This window comes from Aethalodelphis obliquidens, unplaced genomic scaffold (assembly GCF_003676395.1).
Source record: "Aethalodelphis obliquidens isolate GAN/ISIS:26980383/991018 unplaced genomic scaffold, ASM367639v1 scaffold65, whole genome shotgun sequence".
In the NCBI taxonomy this organism is placed as follows: domain Eukaryota; kingdom Metazoa; phylum Chordata; class Mammalia; order Artiodactyla; family Delphinidae; genus Aethalodelphis; species Aethalodelphis obliquidens.
The window spans coordinates 2,432,446-2,453,460 of record NW_020838009.1 but is presented as its reverse complement, the minus strand read 5'-3'; the positions used below and the strand labels follow the sequence as shown (position 1 = coordinate 2,453,460).

General features: G+C 34.8%; 1 protein-coding gene across 14 annotated transcripts in view; it reads left to right on the top strand.

Moving 5' to 3' along the window:
* ZMYND11 (zinc finger MYND-type containing 11) overlaps positions 1-21,015 on the top strand; it is a 149,368-nt gene that overhangs the window by 49,846 nt on the left and 78,507 nt on the right. For 11 of the 14 annotated variants that reach the window (XM_027089320.1, XM_027089332.1, XM_027089331.1 and 8 more), the window contains exon 2: positions 5,364-5,498. In XM_027089320.1, coding sequence (XP_026945121.1) covers positions 5,383-5,498 — 116 coding nt within the window. In that variant the 5' untranslated portion in view covers positions 5,364-5,382. Of the gene's footprint in view, positions 1-1,830; positions 1,835-5,363; positions 5,499-13,711; positions 13,826-14,461; positions 14,481-21,015 lie in introns of those variants that run through there. The other 3 variants (XM_027089318.1, XM_027089326.1, XM_027089323.1) reach the window with 3 other exon arrangements.

The window sequence follows — 21,015 nt, the reverse complement described above, 5'->3', positions numbered from 1 at the left end:
ACCTTAGAAAAGTTATTCCCAGATAACAGTACTGATGAACCTAGTGGCAGGGCAGGAATAAAGATGCAGATGTAGAGAACGGACTTGAGGACACAGGAAAGGGGAAGCTGGGACGAAGTGAGAGAGTGGCATGGACATATATACACTACCAAATGTAAAGTAGATAGCCGGTGGGAAGCAGCTGCATAGCACAGGGAGATCAGCTCGGTGCGTTGTGACCACCTACAGGGGTGAGAAAGGGAGGGTGGGAGGGGAGGCTCAAGAGGGAGGGGATATAGGGATATATGTGTACATAAAGCTGATTCACTTTGTTGTACAGCAGAAACTAACAGAACATTGTAAAGCAATTATACTCCAATAAAGATATAAAAAAAGTTATTCCCAGATGGATTAAGAAGTCAGTATTTAAAAAAAATTGTATAAAAGAGGAAAATACAATTGAATATTTTTCAGACTTGAGTGTGGAAGGACTTCTAATCATTAAAGGTGACCATAAGGGGAATACATAGCTAGATTTCAACATTATAATTTCATTTGATGTTTACTAAAAGACAGACAAAAGTATTTTGTGAATAACTTTAATATGTGAAGAAATTAATATGTAAATGGGAAAATAGCATGAATAGACTATCAATAAAAAGTAACTTCAAATTGCTAGTAGAGTTTGGGAAAATTTTAACCTGAACTAAGTCACAAAGAAATGCACATTATACAATGAGATTAATTTTTAAATTTTATGCATTATTTGATGTAAATACTTTAAAATATTTATATATTTGTTAGATGACATAAAAATAAAACAAAAACTTGCACCCCTCCACCAGAGGGGTAAAAATCAGAACATATTTGATGCTGTGTATTCTCCCAGTGTGTTCCTCCTCAATGCAGCCTCTTTTTCCTGCCCCCCTCAACTATTCTCTTGTCCTATCATGTTTATCATTTCCTTGCAATAAAAAGTTTCCCCATATATGTATGTGTCACCAAAAACTCCTTGTTTGATTTTACTTATTTATAAGTTTTTCCTGATTTGCTTTCTCTTTTATCTTTTTTTCCCCCATTTGTATGATAGGAAACAAGGTACTTACATAGATGGAAGGGATTGCATTAAATTGGATTTGTAAGGATAGAGAATTACTGGTATTGCCTGGAGGCTTGCCAAAGTTACTTGGACCAGCTTACACCCATCAGAATAACTAGTGTCAAAAAACTACAAAATTATAAGTGTTGATGAGAATGTGGAGAAATTGGAACCCTTGTGCACTATTGGTGGGTATATGAAATGATGCAGCTGCTATGGAAAACAGTATGGTAGTTCCTCAAAAAATTAAAAATAGAATTGCCATATGATACAGCAATTCCACTTCTGGGTATTTGCCCAAGAGAATTGAAAGCAGGGTCTTGAAATATTTTGTATACGCATGTTCATAGCAGCATTATTCACAATAGCTAAAACGTGTCCATCCACAGATTAATGGATAAGGAAAATGTGGTATATACATGCAATGGAATATTATTCATCCTTAAAAAGGAAGAAAATTCTGCAGTACGCTACAGTATGGGTGGATCTCATGGACACTATGCTCAGTGAAATAAGCCAGTCACAGATGGACAAATCCTTGATTCCTCTTCTTTGAGGTACTTAGAGTCATCACAGTCATAAAAACAGAAAGTAGAATCATGGGTGCCAGGGGCTGGGGTGGGTAATGGGCAGTTAGTGTTTAATGGGTATAGGATTTCAGTTTACAAGGTTAAATGAGTTGTGGGGATGGATGGTGGTGATGGCTGCACAGCAATGTGAATGTATTGATACCACCGAACTGTACACTTAAGAATGGTTAAGATGGTACATTTCATGTGTATTTTACCACAATAAACGAAATTGGTAATTTTACTGGGAAGTTTTTGGGTTTTTTTTTTTTTTATTAAACTATAGAACTCTTGAGAATCACTGCGAGTCTGTCATATTCCTCAGATGTGTTGGAGCTAAAAAAAAAAAAAAAGATTGAGGACTATATTGTGTATCTCTACAAGTTTTCTGATCTTTCTTTTTGATGTCTTAATCTTTGATATAACATAAACGAAGGCTTACTCTGGGACTTTATTGTTTATATAATATAACTGGAAAAGTTTAATTTTATAAGTCTATATCAAAAGTTTATCATGTTCATAACTATGCTGTGCACCTTGGAAGACATGAAAAATAAGACACGTCTTTTCCTTACTTGAATTAATAAATTCTTTTTAGGAATTTAAAATTATTTGTACAAGGCAATACATTTGTAAGAGATGAATAAACAAATTACAGTTAGAAGACACAAGAGAATTGAGTATGATTCTTGTGAAAGCATTGGTCAGCAACATTTGCATCGTAGTAAGTCCTAGAAAGAACAGGGAATTTTTAGTAATTAGTAAAGGGGCAGGGAGAACATTCTAGACAGAGAGAACTGCTTAAACAAAGGGATAGAGTTATGAAGTTTGGGGACACATTTAGAAATTTTGAGTAGTTCAGTTTAGTAGAAATATAATATACATTCAGGTACAATAGACTAAAGTTTGGTTTGGCCAAAATAAATTAAAGGCCTTATATGATAAGCTGTAGGTGCCTAGAATATAAGAAACTAATTTTCTAAGATTTTCTTTTTATTGACAAACACCTAAATTACTCTCCTTATATCTAGCCACATTATTAATCATATTTACTAGCTAATGGAAGGATTTTTGTTTACCTTATTATTATATTCCCAGAGCATAGAATGCCTAACATGTAACAAGCATGCCTGAAATGAATGATTTTAGATTTCATAAGAAAGGAGAATTTCAGTGATTGTACTTTAAAGAGATCTTGTCCTAATAAGTCAGGTTGTTTTTGGTACTTTTATAACATCCTTCCAAGCTTCACTGTATTCACCTGACTTGGGTTTGCATCTTTGCAGTGTTCTATAACTATGAGCATGTTCTTTATGGTGTACCTTCATTACCAGGCATATCTACCTGTGTGACTCGGTGTAGGTAGATGTCAAAAGTCTTTGGCTTTAACTTTACATCTGTTTTCCTGAAGTGTAGCATTGCTTAATTCTTTAATCTTGAGTTTAATCATTTCTAGGAATTAAGTGACATCACTTTTAGAATTTCTGCTACTAGTCTACTATATTCTTCTGGTTGTTATGTAAATAGTTATATTTGCTGTTTATTTTAGTATTTGTAAATGTTAGCTTTGCCATTATATATCTTTGTATTTCTGAATAAACTATTCTTAACTTTATATGTATTTTGAAAACATCAGTTGAGTTATATATGTGTCAACTGTACCTGTTTGTATTCTAGTGTTTGTTCCAAGGATTGTAATACGCATCCTTGATTTAACATAGTTTCTCTTGAATTAGTATAATAAATACCATTTCACATAAAACGTAAGAATTTACAATGATATAATTACTTACTACCCCTTCCCCTCCTTTGTGCTATTGGGTTGTCATCTATATTTTACTTCTACATATGTTATAAACCTAATGATACTTAACAATTATTTTTGTTTGCTTTAAACAGCCAATTATCTTTTCAAGAAATTAAGAAATTTTGTATTTTCCCACATATTTACCATCTTGTAGTGTTAGTTAAGCTAGAAGTAGTATCTGTTTTGTCTGAATTCTCACAACATATATTTTGTACCATTTATGTCATATATGACATTACAGTTAGTAGTTCCATGTATATGTCAAATTGCCTTTGCGAGTTTTATGTTTTTTTCTGTCAAGGACTAGAGTTCATACATTTTAAAATACTTCATTGTGTTTAGCTATTGCCTTACACAAAATAGGCAACATTTTTTTAAGTGTGCAAGAATGACTGAAATTTTGTTCTTTTATCCGAGTATTTGTATAATCTGACAAGTTGTATTTTTACAGTTCACCATTAGATGTCACTTTCTAACATTTTATATTCTTACCAATAAATTCCATACCATATTGCTTATCAGATTTGGAAAGTTGACACTCCTATACAAGTGCACTTAAACTGAGAAGTTTCTGTACATTTTAAAGTGGTTACTTTCTAGAACAGAGACATTCATAAATAATAATTATAATTTAAAAAATCTCTTAATTTTATATTGAAGTCTATACTGAACCAACTAATTTTCCTTAAGTTTTCTTTAAAACTTGAATGCTGCTGTTGTTTTTGATTCTTAATTGTTTTGTAATTCTGAAAAGCACTTTCTTATTTCAGGAGCCTAACTGATCCTAGACTCACCAGAAGAGAGTCTCTAGTTAAGCTTTAATGGCAACTGCTGGTTTTATTTGGGTTTTTTGGAGAAAGAGGGAGAATTGACTTAGCTGTGAAAAGAAATGTAGAGGTGGAGAAAAAGATTCATGAGGCTCTCCTGGCCAGTCATGGAATACAATGAAGTGCTAAGAATGAATTTTCCTTTTTATTCTCTCCTCTTAAAAGATAGGAAAGGTCAGGTCAAGGAGATTTCAGCCATCCCCAAAACTTTGATGTTTACCTATGCCTAAGGGCCTCAACATCATAACCTGTATGATTTAGGGGTCAGGTGTCTCGGTGCCTAACAGGTCCCTCTGTGCCCAGTGGAGAGTCCAGGCGTGTGGCCTCTTCTTACAGTACCATCTCTCATCAGACATTCAGGCTGCGACTCCGTGTTTTCCCCCAGTCTTGCAAGGACACAGCTGGTGGCCATTTTCCTCAGTCTATTCAGAATATTGAAATTTGAATAAATTAGCAATGTTGTTTCCTAATAACATAATGAATGACCAACACCTCATCCAAGCATCTGAACATTTCTAATAATGTGGGTCCATCCATGTCATCCTCTGGTATACCAACCCCCAGCCTTTCACACCTCAGCCAGAAACAACTATTCTATATTTTCTGTTTATGGTTTTATTTTTTAAAAAAAGGAATGTTGTTTTCATTATCAGTATGTCTATATTGAATTAAAATATTTAAACCATGAGTATAATAAACTAAAGTACTTCTAATTCGGACATTTAATTTCCATTTTGCATTGATCTGTCAAATTACACACAATGTAATATCAAAAATGAAATTTTATATAGTAACACTTTTGCTTTATAATAAATTTTAAATGTATATTTCTTTGACATATTGGTATAAGATGGCCACTCATTCTTCTTGGGAAGACCTTTTTTACTGTTGGTCTTGTAGTGTCATTCTTTGTGAAGTAATGAAATGAAAAGTTTTATGGAGTAATTGGTGATGTGGATGGTAGAAAATAAAATAAAAAGTTGGCCATACTATATATTGAGGTGCTGAGAGTGTTACTTATATTGATGATAATTCATTTTGTAACCCGTGCTTTTCCCTTATGTTTTTGTATATTGCTACAGCTGAAGGAGTAAACAGGTCATGGCACGCTTAACAAAAAGACGGCAGGCGGACACAAAAGCTATCCAGCATCTTTGGGCAGCCATTGAGATTATACGGAATCAGAAGCAAATTGCCAACATTGACCGTATTACAAAGTAAGTAATTTTAAACAAAAAAAGTCTATGTAAAATTTTATATAAGACTTTGGGAGAAAAGGTCCAAAGATTATTTATTTATTTATTATGCTAATTAACATATATTACAAAGTACTAGATACTTTGCCTTACAGGAGTATAAAGTTGTTAGGGAAATAAATACTGAAACATACACAAGCAACTTGTGTTTAGAGGTTGTATAAATGAATATTAGATAAGTAAAGTATCAATGTGTACTATTTCCAATAGTACACTAATAGATTTATACTTCTCAAAAATTTTTTAGCTCTTGAAAACAAGTCCTTATTTAAGTCTTTTGTTAAAAAGGCTTTTAGTTAATCACTTGCTTTTATGTAAGCTATCTAAAAGTCTACTGTTCATTATTCATTTTAATGTATGAATAATATATGCTACCATATAGCTTGGTGTAGGTATAGTAACATCTTACTAGTTTGTAGCACACTAACCAAGAATTTTTAACAATTTCATTTTATATTTTAGAAGTTAGAGTAAATATATCTTCAGTTGACAGAAGAAAGTTCTTAATTTTCCAATGCTGTTTATCTTGGCAGTCCAAGATTCAGAATAGAAAAAAATCAGACTACTGTATGAATACTGTATTTACATGTTATGTACTAATTATAAGGGAGTCTTCAAATAGAACTTGATTTTGTTGTGTTTGGTATTTTTAAAGGAATAAAGTTAATCTTTTAAAATGTTTGATATTTTTTCGTAATTTAAATAGAATTTCTTTATACTTATTCTCCAACACATTCTTTAGATGCTACCTATAAAAATGGAAAACAGATGATTTACGAAAGCCCATTTAATTAAGTGCTTATTTTTGTCGTTATTAATAAGTAACAAAGTTAAGTATCAGATTTTTGTCACTTAGCCATATTCTAGTGAAGAAGATTATAAAGGTTACTTGAGAGGGAAGGGACATGAGAAAGAAAGATGATGCTGTATATTGCTTTAACTCTATATTTAACCCTTTGAATATTTTAAAGTTGTCCATGTACAACTCCTAGCTCCTATAGGTGAATAGAAGGGAAAAAAATAGGTAGCAGCTATGTGGAAAATAAGAATAAAATAAATAGTACATAATAATTAAATTACTTTTAATATTGGTGATATTGGAATAAAAGTTTTTTTTTAACAACCTCAAAGGAAAAAAAGCCTTAAGGATTTTCCTGTGGTTGGGATTTTTAAAAAACCCATAGTTTATGTATATCAAAAATTACTTACAGAAGAATGTAGAAATCTTTGGATTTAATTTTTTAAATTAAAGTCATTTAATCTTGACTGAGCTATTTCAACTTTACAGGCTATTACTTCTTATCAATGCATGGCGTCTTTCTCTGAAAGCTCTAGGGACATTCTCTAGGAAGCTGTGGGAATCTCCAGGTGACATGTATAGAGTTTGGCTGACAAGGTTGCTGATATGGGTGTCAGAGTAGTCTTTGGATGACTGTAACGTGTGTACATGTGTATACATGTTAAATTGTGAGCGATGCAGAGGCTGTTGACAGCACTGCACACCTCTTCTCGTTGTGCACAATGGATTGTCCATAAACATTCTCTCTCCTCCTTTCCTCATCAGTACAACCTTAAGGGTGCCAAGGCTTATTTACCTTTCTGTCCTAAGGTCCATCCATAGATCTTAAGATAGATATGAATAAATTCATTTACCTGCCAAATAGTCATGTTTCATCAGTCTTATCTAAAGATGAAAAAAATACTGAGAAAATCAGAGGGTAAGTGTTTGAGTGGTTCCCAGTGTTTCTTCTGCCTCATCTCATCTGAGAGTATGTCATATTCCTTTTTATTACGGGGGTGCATTTAGAGCATCTTGTACTTCTTTCATAACACTAGTCACATGTGTAATTATTTCCCTGCCAGACCGTCAGCCCTGGGAAGGAGCTGTCTAGATAATTGCCTAGCCCAGTGCCTTGGCTTCTCAGCAGTGTTAATTTCCTTGCTCGTAACCCTTGCCAAGGTAAGTTAGGAAGAAGAATTGGACCATGACAGGAAGTCAGATCTTTTGCTTTAAAGTCTAATAATCTTATTCTGTATTCTAAATAGGTAAATACTTTTCAAGCTTTAGATTAATTTTAAATCAAGGTACTCTGCTTAGTTACAACTAAGTCTGAACATAGAGGTATCTTTAATCTTTATCCAAATATCTTAAGTTACTGAAGGCTTTAGTAGAGTTGATGTGAAGAATGTATATGTAGTCATTAAGTTTCATTCTATATTTGACTGGTGAGTGACTCCATAAAAATACAAACTGTACAGCTTCAGTCACGCATTAAGTTTTGGGCTTTGGGGTCATGGCTCTTTATATTTTGAAGCCTGGCACATCCTAAACACCATACTTTACCTCTGTATAATGTTTTAGTTCTGCTTGTTTTTATTTAAAATGTCTTTTAAGTCACTTTTAATCTATAGGTTTCTCATTCATCTTTTTTTGTTGTTTTCCTTTGCAATTTATTTATCTAAGGACCTGGTTCATTTGCTCTGTTGTTTCCTATAGCCTGCCTTCACTGGTTTCATCCCTGTGGTGTACTTTAACCTGCTGCTCATTCCTTTGCATCTCATGGAAATTAATAGTTGATCCTAAGGCTTGGGGGTGGGGGTGAGACTTCTTCATAGGTGGTGATGTGTTCTGCCCTCAGGAGGCCATAATGTATTTCATCTGGTGAGGTTAGTACTAAGCCTGGTATGCAGTGGCTAGATCCAATAATTCATTAAGGATTGCAAAATAGTGATAATCTAGTTTTATCTTTTCTTTTTTAACTGGAATAATTCTATAAGGACATAAACTTCCCATCATGTAGTATATGGTTATCATGTGTTATCGTTCATATCAGAAAGGTAGAATAACTGATTCTTTTATTTACCAGTTTTCACAATAGCATCCTCTAATGGCAACCAATTAGGTTTTTTTTTTTGTCATTTGGAATTCATGCGTTTCAATCCATTTGATATATATCAGTCTGTTTCTGATATAATCCCTATTGATGCTTAACTTTTCCCTTCTTTGACAATTTGGAGCCTCTTCACGTTGGCCCCTGAAGTTCCTCTCTGTTTTCTGACATGACAGAATTTTTTCAGGCTCATCTAGGATACACCCTGCTCCAGTCCTGGAACCACTGATTTCTCCAAGGGTCTCTGGTTTCTCGCAGTTAGAAATTATGTTTCAAGAGCATTTTTTGGCCTTCAGTGTGCTCATTGCTGCCAGGTTGGTCTCTCTTTCTAGGTCTTTTAGTGGACGAGTTAGGAAATACATATAATTGTAAAAGAAAAAAACTACATTATGAATTCATAATGATATTTTCCCCTTGAATTTATGGCTACTGGTTTTTACTGAGCTATCTAAAATCTTTAACTCCTTTCTTACACAGTAAGAGTCATGATTCTTTAGGACATCATGGATAATAACATTTTAGAATATCATGTAGTTACTCAATTGTTTCATCCCAGGCTGTCTGAGAATAATAGCATCAACACTTAACTAATAATACATTTCATGGAAACCATATAAGTTGTCTTGCCCATCTTTAAACAGTTGTGCAAATTCTAAACTGTCACAGAAAATAGCAATTATGTATTATACTTTCTTCCTTACAACTGCCATTTAGTCTTACTTCTCCAAGTAAGTGTGTATTTCATGCTCACCACTGATATCTAAAGTTCATTCTCTAGTACATTCTTTAAAAAAAGTTTTTCACTTCCCCACCCCTGCAGTTTTATTGAGATACAGTTGACATATAACATTGTATTAGTTCAAGGTGTACAACATAATGATTTGATATATGTTTATATTGTGAAATGATTACCACAGTAAATATAGTTAACATCCATCACCTCTCCTAGTTATGAAATTTTTTTTCTTGTGAAGAGAACTTTTTATACTCTCTTAACAATTTTGTATTGTTAACCATGCTGTACATTACACACCCAGAACTTATTTATCTTATAACTGGAAGTTTGTGCCTTTTGTCCACCTTCACTCATTTTGCCCACCCCCAGCCCCTGCCTCTGGCAACCAACAGTCTGTTCTCTGTATCCATGAGTTTAGTTTTTTAAGAATCCACATATACGTGAGATCATATAGTATTTATCTTTCTCTGTCTGACTTATTTCACATAGCATAATGCCTTTAAGATTGATCCATGTTGTCACAAAATGATGGGATTTCCTTCTTTTTATGGCTGAATAATATTCCACTGTGCATGTATACCATATTTTCTCTATCCATTTGTCTGTGGATGGACACTTTGGTTGTTTCCATGTCTTGGCTGTTGTAAATAGTGCTGCTATGAACATGAGGGTGCAGATATCTTTTTTTTTTTTTTTTTTTTTTTGCGGTACGCGGGCCTCTCACTGTTGTGGCCTCTTCTGTTGTGGAGCACAGGCTCCGGACGCGCAGGCCCAGCGGCCATGGCTCACGAGCCCAGCTGCTCCGCGGCTTGTGGGATCTTCCTGGACCGGGGCACGAACCTGCGTCCCCTGCATCGGCAGGCGGACTCTCAACCACTGCGCCACCAGGGAAGCCCCGCAGATATCTTTTTAAGATAGTGATTTCATTTTCTTTGGATAAGTGCTCAGGAGTGGAATTGCTGGATCATATGGTAGTTCTATTTTTAATTTTCTGAGGAAGCTTCATAGTTTTACATAGTGGCAGCTCCATCTAGTAGATTCATAAGCAAGACTTCCTGGGGACAAATATTTGAGTTCTCGCAGGTTATAATAACAGTTGGTCTGCAGCCTTTTTACTTAAAAGGGAATTTGGTTGGATATAAACTCCTTAGCTTTTATTTTCTTTCTCTGAGGTTCTTATATATCTTATCTATTCTGGCTTAAAGCGTTGCCATCAAAAATCTGTTGACAAGTTGATTTTCTTTCTGTTGTGACTTTGTCCTTTTGCCTAGGTTCACAAAGATTTTTTTTTCTTTGAAGTCTAGGAACTTGACCGTGTCTCGGTGTTGGTCATTCTAGGTTGTTTTGTTGGGTATACAGTGTCCCTTTAATATGTTTTTTTGAAATATTGAAAATTTTACTTTAAAAATGATAACAGTTTGACCCTTGAGCAACATGGGTTGAACCGTACAGGTCCACTTATATGCGTATTTCTTTCAATAAATACACACCACAGTACTACGTGATTCATGGTTGGCTGAATCCAGATGTGGAACCGCACATACAGAGGGCTGACTGTAAAGGGAGACAGAGATTTTTGACTGCGTTGGGGGTGAGGCGGACTCTAACCCCCGTGTTGTTCAAGGGTCAATTGTATATATATCATCCATGGACTTTTATTATCTTGTTTAGTTGTCATTTATTGGGACCTTCTCTTATACTGTGTTGGTTTCTTTTCCTATCTTCTATATTTGTAATTTTCAGTTTGGGCAGTTATAAATAAAGCTACTATATATTTTTGGTTTTTAATATTTTCTTTCTTTACAACTTCTACTTATGACTTTTTCTGCTATGTACTCACTCTTGTGTGCCTTTTACTTTGGACTTTTTACTTCTGAAGTGAATTTTTTCATTTACTTCGCATGTTTAAGTCATTTCTGAGTTTTTCTAATTCTGATTTATATCTTTCCTATATCTTAGCATCATCTTCTTAACGTCTTTTCACGTGTTTTAAAATAGTAGTTACAGTTTTCATCTGTGTTATAGGCACATCGCTCAGGCATGCTTTCATTTTAAGGATGTCCTGCTTCTTCAACCACAGTCCTTTCATGTGAAATCAAGCTTCCAGAACTTGTGTCAGGGAAAGGTGGTTGAGAATAGTTTTTCTAGATATGGCTCTAAAGCATCTTCTTATGTCACTTTTATGAAGAGCTTAACAATATGGCCTCATATTTACCATGATTTCCTGCTTCTTCTGTACCTTCTTCCAGAATCGTAATTTCTTTTGTACCCATTGTCCTTACATTGGAGATCTTTATGACCAGACTTCAGTAGTGTTTGGTACTTTTATTACTAGCAATTCCTCTACACTGTGGAGCTCTGTACTGAAAGGGAGCTTTGGATTATTAATTTTGAGCGTTCATAGGTCTCACTATGTTCTAGCCCCTTAAGGCTTTACCATGAATTCACAAATTACCATCAATTACCTGCAAATGGAAGTGTGTAAAACCCTACCCAGTTTCAACTGCTGTTCTCAAATTGGCCCACTTTGCTTTTCAGTGACTGCCTGTTGGTTGTTTTATCCTCCTCTACTCACTTCCATTAGGTGGTCTGTTGTGTCCCTTGCTTTCTCCTGCACAGGTGTCAATACCAATTGCGATTGCAGCTCTTGGAGATTTGTCCTCACCTACTGAGACTTTGGGATTCATGGGGATTCTCATCACTTAATTTTGTTGTTTATGTTGTGCAGGGGTTGGGTTGTTTGTTTGCTTTGGCTAACTCTTCTAGTAACTTTATGTAGAGGGTTTGGGAGACATTAAAAACCATGTTACTTCTACCATCTTCCCAGCTCACAGCAGTCTTGCCGTTTTTCTCAAAAAAAAAAAGTTGTTAAAGGTACTGTGTATTTTCTGAAGTCCTAAAGCAGAGCTAAAAGTGGTAAAAATTCCTTCTAGCAGAGGCAAATTCAAGGAACATTTTTCATTTTTGTATGTAACACTAGACACATCAGAATCTACAGCAGTATCATCCTCAAAGGATCATTAAAATATTAAATTTGTGTTGAAATTTAAAAAGAAATTTCATGAGTAGAAGCTTCAGGTCCTCCAAGTTAATCGAACAATTAGGGACTAATAACAATTTCTTTAACAAAATAGGATAATTTTTCTGTGTTGCAAATGTTTCTTCCACCTAATATGATGATGTCTAACTTTCAGGGTTCATAGCAGGAGCCTCCTGTTAGTTGTCAGTACACCTCCCTTGGAAAAAGAGTCCTGAGTCTTTTTTACCACTTTTTTTTACTTTTCTTTTTTTTTTGTTTTTAACCTGCTAGTTTTCTGTTCAAAAAGGAGTAGAAAAGGTGCTGTAAATTAGAGAATCACTGTTGAGATTTATTGAATATTTCAAGTATTTAAAAAACATCACTAAGAGAAACTTCTTTGACAAGTTCTGTTATTTGGGGATGTGTTTTTATAAAAAGAGTCAATCTGAAATCAAAATACATGTATGGGATGAAGTTTGATTGTTTAAAATTAATGGGTAACCTATGCCTCTGATTTAAAAGCTCATGTTTATAAATTTGATTTAATGATGATATAAAATTCCATACATGTCTGCACTTGGAAACTAAATAAGCACAAATAAATTTTGGCCTCTCCAAAATTTTATAAAATATAAAAAAACATTTTATATTTTTAGAAACTGAAAGATGTTTTGTGATGTTCTAGTCATCATAAGATGGAAACAAATGATTCATTTTATCATAAAAAAGAATATACGTTAGTCAGGTTAGATGAACATAAGCATAGGCAAGAGTAGCTTCTCTTTTAAAGGTCTATAAATGCTAAATTATAAGTAGCACATATGAATTCATCAATTTTTTGACATTTGGATAGGTGTAATGAAATTAAAACTTAGAAATAGTTGATTGCTTAGCACTTATATAAAACAAATATTTATAAAATATTTTTATGTTTAAAATCGTGATGTTAGCCCGTGTTTTACAGTTTTTAAATCAAGGAGCAAAGAGGTGAAGATTCATATGACAATGAAATCAGTAACAGAAATGAAATTTAAACTTTGAATCCCTAGGATTCCCAATATGATTCATAACTCATTGTCAGGTTATGTTTTAAAACGTCACCTATATTTTAATATCCAATAAAAATAAGTTACATGTCATTTTTTCCTCTTTAATCCAAACAAATAATTCATATCTAATTTGGATAATTATAATATAACATTAGAGTTTCATAAGTATTCTAAGTAATAGTTATAATTTAAAGACATATTTTTGAAATAAGTATGGATTTTATATTAGTCTCTGCCAGCATTATTGGCTAACATTATTGGTGTCATTGGGAGAGGTCAAATTAATTTTTTTGTTTACTGTTGGAAAAAGCAGTTGAAACTTTCTTTCCTGTCTTGAACAACTTTGATTTTGTGTTTCTAGAGGTAACCATGTTTGTGACTAGCATGATTAGACTAACATTGGATTGGTTGACTTAGTCCCATTCAAGTTAATGTTTCAGATTAGGGCATCAATTAATTACATGTATTGCTTACTTTAGGGTCAAACCCCAGTTAGAAAATGTGACCTCTGACCTCTTGTGACATGTTTGGCATTGAAATTTGAGTTCTCCTGGAGTTCTTCCTGTCACTACAGACAGACATAAGCCCAAACTGTAAGTCTTCTTCATGTGTAGGTTGCCTTTGAAGTTGCAACTAGGTACACATTATTTATTTATTTGTTTATTTATTTATTACAGTTCAGTTTTATGAAACCCATGATTTCTAGGAACTATTTGTTAAGTTATAACTTTGTCTTTGTCAATTTCTATTCCCTCATAAGATTTATTGTAGAATAGGAAAATGGCCATTGCCTAAGTTACTTCTTTGAAAATAAAGTTAGTTTTAAAAAATTAGCAGTTAATGTTATGCTGTATATGTACTTCCAAGAATTCTTCATTCTCATAACTACATTCTCATTTCAATCTACATTGATTTATTCTTTCTTATATATCTTCTTATGGTAGCAGATTGGCAGGTACAGTTTACCACTGTTACCATTGTTATTTTATTTCACATAATAACAGCCTTACAGAAGAAGTAACTGATTCTGAAGAACCATAGTCCACAGTTCTACAGTGAGTTTTTTCTAGTGGCACTCGCCTTGGCTTGGATTGTTGTCTAGCTGTTTTCATGTTTCACATTTCTCTGCAGTTCTGTGATGGAAACATACAGACAAGGCACAGAAAAGTGTCAATAACCATTAAAGAATAAAACAATAGTACCAAATAATAGGAGAGGTATCACAGACAGAAGACAGCTCAGCCCCATGTGAGTGGAATGTTTAATTAATAACATGATAGACCTTATTTGAGGGGGCAGTCACTGAGGGAGAGTCAGGGAGGCCTTATGGAGGGTATGGAATTGGTCAGGCCTTGGAAGTTGGATGGGATTTGGTGAGGCAGAGAGGGGAGTCAAAACAGAGGGACTGTAGAGTTTTGGGGGAAAGGGAATGAAAAGGCAGAGAGGCCCAGACTAGGAGGGCCTCTAATGCCAGCATTGAGATTTTAATCCTGTGGCTAGAGGGGAAGGTAAATGTGTTTGGAGTATCCTAGACTGGATAGATTGAATGGTCCTCTTAAATGTCTGCTCTTCCCTACCTGGCCTGGGTTTTAGCCTTGAGTAATTTCCTGCCTTTGCAGTGGCAGCAGGTTCCTAATTGGGGCCTCTGGTCTCCTGGTCTTGCTAGTCTGTTTCCTCTTCCCGTCACTGGTGTCAGAGATGTTTTTCAAAAACACTATCTTATCAGATGTTCCACAACTGAAAGCCTTCTTCTGTTGCCGATGCTTTCCCAATCCCTTGTTCAGGGTGTCAATACCTCGGCCTTCCTCATTTGCATCACCTCTTGCTGTTTCCTGCTCAGAATGGCCTGTACTGCAGACACTGGGCTCTTGAGGGCCTCAGCTCTGCTGTGTTCCACACTTGGCTGGGATGCCAGTCCTCCTGGACTTGTCCACTAGACAGACTCCTTTTTCAAGACATATCTCCTAGGAAGTCATTTCTGACACCTTTAAGTTGACCTAAGCCTCATATTTTATCAGTTTTCTAGATTTTAGGTCTGATTATGTTCTTGATTTCCCCATTGTGCGTAAAGTGCAAATACTTGAACAAGCTGTTTGTGCTGAGCCTTTCACAGTCGGACCCTAACTTTCCTTCCTTCCATGACCTGCCTCCCTCAACTCAGAGTCCATCTGATGAGACTGCTCTCAGTTGCCTCAGAACCCTATTATTTTGATTCTTTATTTTGTATTTTTCCTTCATTAATGGACAGAACATCCCCTTTCTTTTAAGATCCAACTCAAACATGATTTCCTTTGAGATATTGATTTATTCCTCACTATAACCAGTCCCTTTACTCTTACTCTTTGCTCACGTAGTAACATGTATAAAGCTGAATTTTTATTATGTGTTATAGCCTTTTATGATCTTTAAAAAATATTTCTGCTTCCTTTGCTGTTTGTGAGCATCTTGAGGGTAGGGCATGCATCTTTCCTACCTTTGGATCTTAGTATGAAGCATAGTAGCTGGGACAAGATGCTGAGAAAAGGTTTCTTAATTATAATAAATATTCGGTTGCATTAACTGAAGAAGTAGTTTCAAAGAAGATTATAATAATTGAGAACATCGAGTCATTATTTTGTGACAAGCACAATGCCCTATATGATTTCTCATTTAATTTTCACACTGGAACTCCGTGAGGTCTATTGTCATTACCCTCATTTTGTTGATGAAGATGATGAAGTTTAGGCAGGTGAAATAAAATGCCTACAGCCACACAGGTTTCTGGCGGTAGAACTGAAATTTGAATATAGATCTAATGTCATAGTCCAAGCTCCTAACCATTAAATGTTTCCTTTTGATATTTAATGAATTTATATTTGTATCCTTGCAAACTTTGAAGTTTTAAAAACATTGTTGTCTACTCGGTGTTTCCATATTATCTCATTTCAGCCTAACAGCAACTCTGGCGTTCATTTTAGCCCCACTTTATGGGTAAAGAATATGAGGCTGTATGAGTAAATTATTTGTCACAGGTTAAATGTTAGAATTAGGGAGAACCTAGTTCTTCAGAGTATAATCTAATTTTAAAAATAAATTCATTGATGATGCTGTTTAGGTTTGAAGTTTATTACTTTTTTGTTCAATGCAATCTTAAAATATTTGTTATATACCTATCCATCTATAAAGCACCTAGTGGCAGATCATTATTATTACTTCTGATTTTTTTTATTGTGGTAAAGTATACAGAACATAAAACATACCATCTTAACCATTTTTAAGTATGCAGTTCAGTGGTATGAAATACACTTACATGGTTGTGCTGCTGTCACCACCACCCATCTCCATAGCTCTTTTCATCTTGCAAAACTGAAACTCATTACCTGTTAAACAGTAACTCCTCCTTCCCCCCAGACCCTGGCAGCCACTATTCTACTTTCTGTTCCTATGACTATGACTACTCGAAGTACCTTATATAAGTGGAATCACACAGTATTAGTCTTCTTCTGACTGGCTTATTTCATTTAATATAATGTCCTCATGTTCATCCATGTTGTAGCATATTGCAGAATTTTCTTTTTTAAGGGTGAATAATATTCCATTGTATATATAGACCACCTTATGTTTATCCATTCACCCATCATTGAACACTTGGGTTACTTCCACGTTTTAGCTATTGTGAACAGTGCTGCTATGAACATGGTGTACATATACCTCTTTGAGACTCTGCTTTCAGTTCTTTTGGGTATGTACCCAGAAGTAGAATTGCTGGATCATATGATGATTCTGTTTTTAATTTTGTGAGGAGCTACCATACTGTTTTACACAGCAGCTGTACCATTTTACATTCCCACCAACAGTGCACAAGAGTTCCAAATTTTCTGTGACCTAGTCAACACTTATAATTTTCTGTTTTGATAGTAGCCATCCTGATGGGTGTGAATGGTATCTCCTGTTTTTTTTTTTTTTTTTTTAATTGGAGTATAGTTGCTTTACAATGTTGTGTTTCTACTGTGCAGCAAAATGAATCATCTATACACATACATATATCCCTCTTTTTTGGATTTCCTTCCCATTTACCACAGTGCATTAAGTAGTCTTGTTGTGTTTTGATTTACATTGCCCTAATGATGAGTGATGTTGAGCATTTTTTCATGTGTTTATTGGTCCTTTAAACATCTTCTTTGGAGAAATGTCTGTTCAGGTCCTTTGCCTGTTTTTGAATCAGGTTTATATGTTGTTGAGTTTTAGGAGTTCTCTGTATGTTCTGGATAATAATTTCTCATCAGATATAGGATTTTTGAATATTTTCTCCTTTTTGTGGGTTGCCTTTTAACTCTGTGGGTAGTGTCTCTTGAGGTACAAAATTTTAAAATTTTCATGAAGTCCAATTTGACTATATTTTCTTTTGTTGCCTGTGCCTTCGATGTCATATCCAAGAGATCATCACCAAATCCAGTGTTGTGAAGCTTTTGTCCTAAGTTTTCTTCCAAGAGTTTTATTGTTTTTGATCTTACATTTAGGTCTTTTATCCATTTTGAGTTTATTTCTGTATATTCTGTTAGGTGAAAGTCTGACATCATTCTTTTGCATTTTGATGTCCAGTTTTTACAGCACCATTTGTTGAAAAGAGTGTTCCCCACTGAGTAGTCTTGGCACCCTTGTCAAAAATCCTTTGGCGGTATATGCAAGGATTTTATTTCTGGGCTATCTTATTCCATTGTCTGTATGTCTGTCTTTATGCCAGTACCACACTGTTTGGATTACTGTAGCTTTGAAGTAGATTTTGAAATCAGGAAGTATGAGTCCTTCAATTTTTTCTTCTTCTTTCAAGATTGTTTTGGCTATTTGGGGTCCATTGAGATTCCATATGAATTTTCTGATTGGTTTTTGTATATCTGAAAAAAAGTCATTGGGATTTTGATAGGGATTGCATTGAATCTATAGATTGCTTTCGGTAATATTGACATTTTAATAATATTAGTTCTTCCAATCCACAAACATGGGATGTGTTTCCATTTACAGTTGACCCTTGAACAACAAAGGTTTGAACTGTGCGGGTCCACTTATACACAGACATTTAAAAAGTAAATATGTACTACAGTACTACATGATCTGTAGTTGGTTGACTCCATGGATGTGGAACCATCGATATGGAGGGCTGACTGTAAGGATATACATGGATTTTTGACTGTATGGATGTAGGTGCACCCAACCCCCATGATGTTCAAGGGTCAGCTGTATTTATGTCTTTAATTTCTTTCAGCAGTGTTTTTTAGTTTTCACTGTATAAGTCTTTCACCTCATTGGTTAATTTAATTCCTAAGTATTTTATTCTTTTTGATGCTGTTGTAAATGGAATTATTGTAATAATTTCCTTTTCAGATAATGTCAAATACTGTGCTCATTTTACTTTTTCTTTTCCAATTTAGATTCCTTTTATATCTTTTTCTTGTCAAATTTCTCTGGCTAGAACTTCCAGTACTACGTTGACTAGAAGTGGTGAAAGCGGGCATCCTTGTCTTGTTCCTGATCTTAGAGGAAAAGCTTTCAGTCTTTCACCATTGAGTATGATGGTTGCTGGGGTTTTTTCATATATGGCTTTTATTATGGTGTAGTAGTTTCCTTCTGTACCCCATTTGTTGAGTGTTTTTTATCATGAAGAGGTGTTGAGTGTTGTCAAATGCCTTATCTGCATCTATTGAGGTCATCATAGGATTTTTTATCTTTCATTCTGTTAACGTGCTTTGTTAACGTTTGTTGATTTACATAGTTTGATCCATCCTTGTGTCTATAAAGCACCTAGTGGCAGAGCATTACTGTTAAATTTTTTTTAAACTTCTAAAAGTAACATAACCATATTGTAGGATACTTGCAGAAAAATAAAAAGCAGAAAAATAATCACCTGTAATTTCTCTACTTCAATCCCATTTTGATGTATTTCTTTCTGGTCATTTTTCACATGCTTATTATTTTCTCAACATTATTTAGCCTTTTTCCTTGTTATATGGTTACCATAAATTATTATTAGTAATGGTTGTACAATATTCCATCTGGTGAGACTGTTCCGTGCTGTTTTGGGAGGGAGGAGGGATGAGTAGTAAGATAAACATTTATTGTAAGGTTACATTACATTATCTTACCTTCAAATCAACTGCATGGGTTGACACTATTAATTTTACTTAAGGATATGCCCACTGGGATGCAGAGAGGTTAAATCACTTGTTCAGGGTTATGTAGCTAGTAAGTGGTAAAGCTGGTATTGGAACTGAGACCTGGTGACTTAAGAGGCCATGCTTTTTCCCCTTTACTTTTGTATTGCCTCCATATGTCATTTATTAAATTCTTATAACAACTCGTGTTTTAATATTCAGTAATATAAGTAATGAAGGTGAAAGCTTAGAGGATAACAGTGGTTGGTACAGGAAACATTGGTGTAGAGTGGGTTAGTGCTGGGCACTGGACTGATCGCTTTACATTCATTACCTTGTTCAGCTTTTATTACGACCCTGTGGGTACATATTATCATCATGCTGCCATTGGTTGGATAACTTGGGTGTTTTCAGTTTTTTCACTAGTCTCCTCATGCTTTGAATTATTTCCTTATGATGGATGCTCAGGTTGTCTCCATTTTCCCTCCACCTTGCAAATAACCATGCATTGCTCCAACTCTTCACAGCTACAAGTAACAGTTTAATTTTGACCCGCATGAGTAATTTGTTGATGTGTGTATCCGGGAACATTTTGACTATAGGAAATGCATCCACTTAATTTGACCAAGCTCTCGAGAGGATGCCCATCGACATGTTCATTAGTGCACAAGGACACAGTTTCTGCAAGCGTCTGCATATACTTGACGTCCAGCATAAATTTTGTCACTCAGATATTTTAATTTACATTTCTGTCTTTATTAATGAGAGCACCAGTTCTTGGTGTTCTTAGAAGGTTTTGGCCTTTCTTTTCTGTGGATGTCTGTTTTTATACTTTGCCCATTTTCCCACTGGGGTTGTCTTTTTCTGTTGGTTTGTAGAAGCTCTTTCTGTTAATTCTCCTATACACTTTATGCTTTGTAAATATTTTTTCTTATTCTGTTAATCTGTTTACTAACCTTTCCCAAAGTGTTCTTTGTTGAACAGAAATTTTAGATTTTAATATGATCAAATTCAATATTTTTTGCCTAATGTTTTGTGCTTTTGAAATTTTATTTAAGGAATCCTTCTTAATTAGACCACAAGAATTAGGTCTTTATCTGTAGTTCTCTTTTTATGCGGTGGTAGAAAAGGATCCAATTTTATTTTTCTCTCTATAGTGAGTCTGCCTGCTTCTTTAGAATTCGAACTTTAGAGTCAGTAACTCTTGGAGATGTTTTAGGGGCCCTTAGCACAACATATAGTTTACTCTTAAATATTTAGTCGTGCCATTTTTTGTTTGCCCTCGGCCCCTGCAACCTCCTCCCACCAATAAGTAAGCTTTATAGGTACGGATCTTTTTCTGTTTTGTGTATTGGTATATGCCAAGCACCAAAAGATAGTGACTGGCACATGACATTCACTCAGCAGCCTTCACCTTACTTGTGAATGTTGGGTGCATGTCCGCTCTTTTCCTGTAGCCAGTTGTCCTTGCTACAGAAAGCTTGAAATCTCTACTAGAACTAGACTGTTTCTGTTATCAGCTCTCCTATTAACTAGCTGTGTTTTCTCAGGGAAGTCAGTTTCCTTTCTTCATCTGCAAATTAATGCCCCTGTGTAACCACCGTCTTAATCAAGATATAGAAAGTTGGGCTACCCTAGTGGCGCAGTGGTTGAGA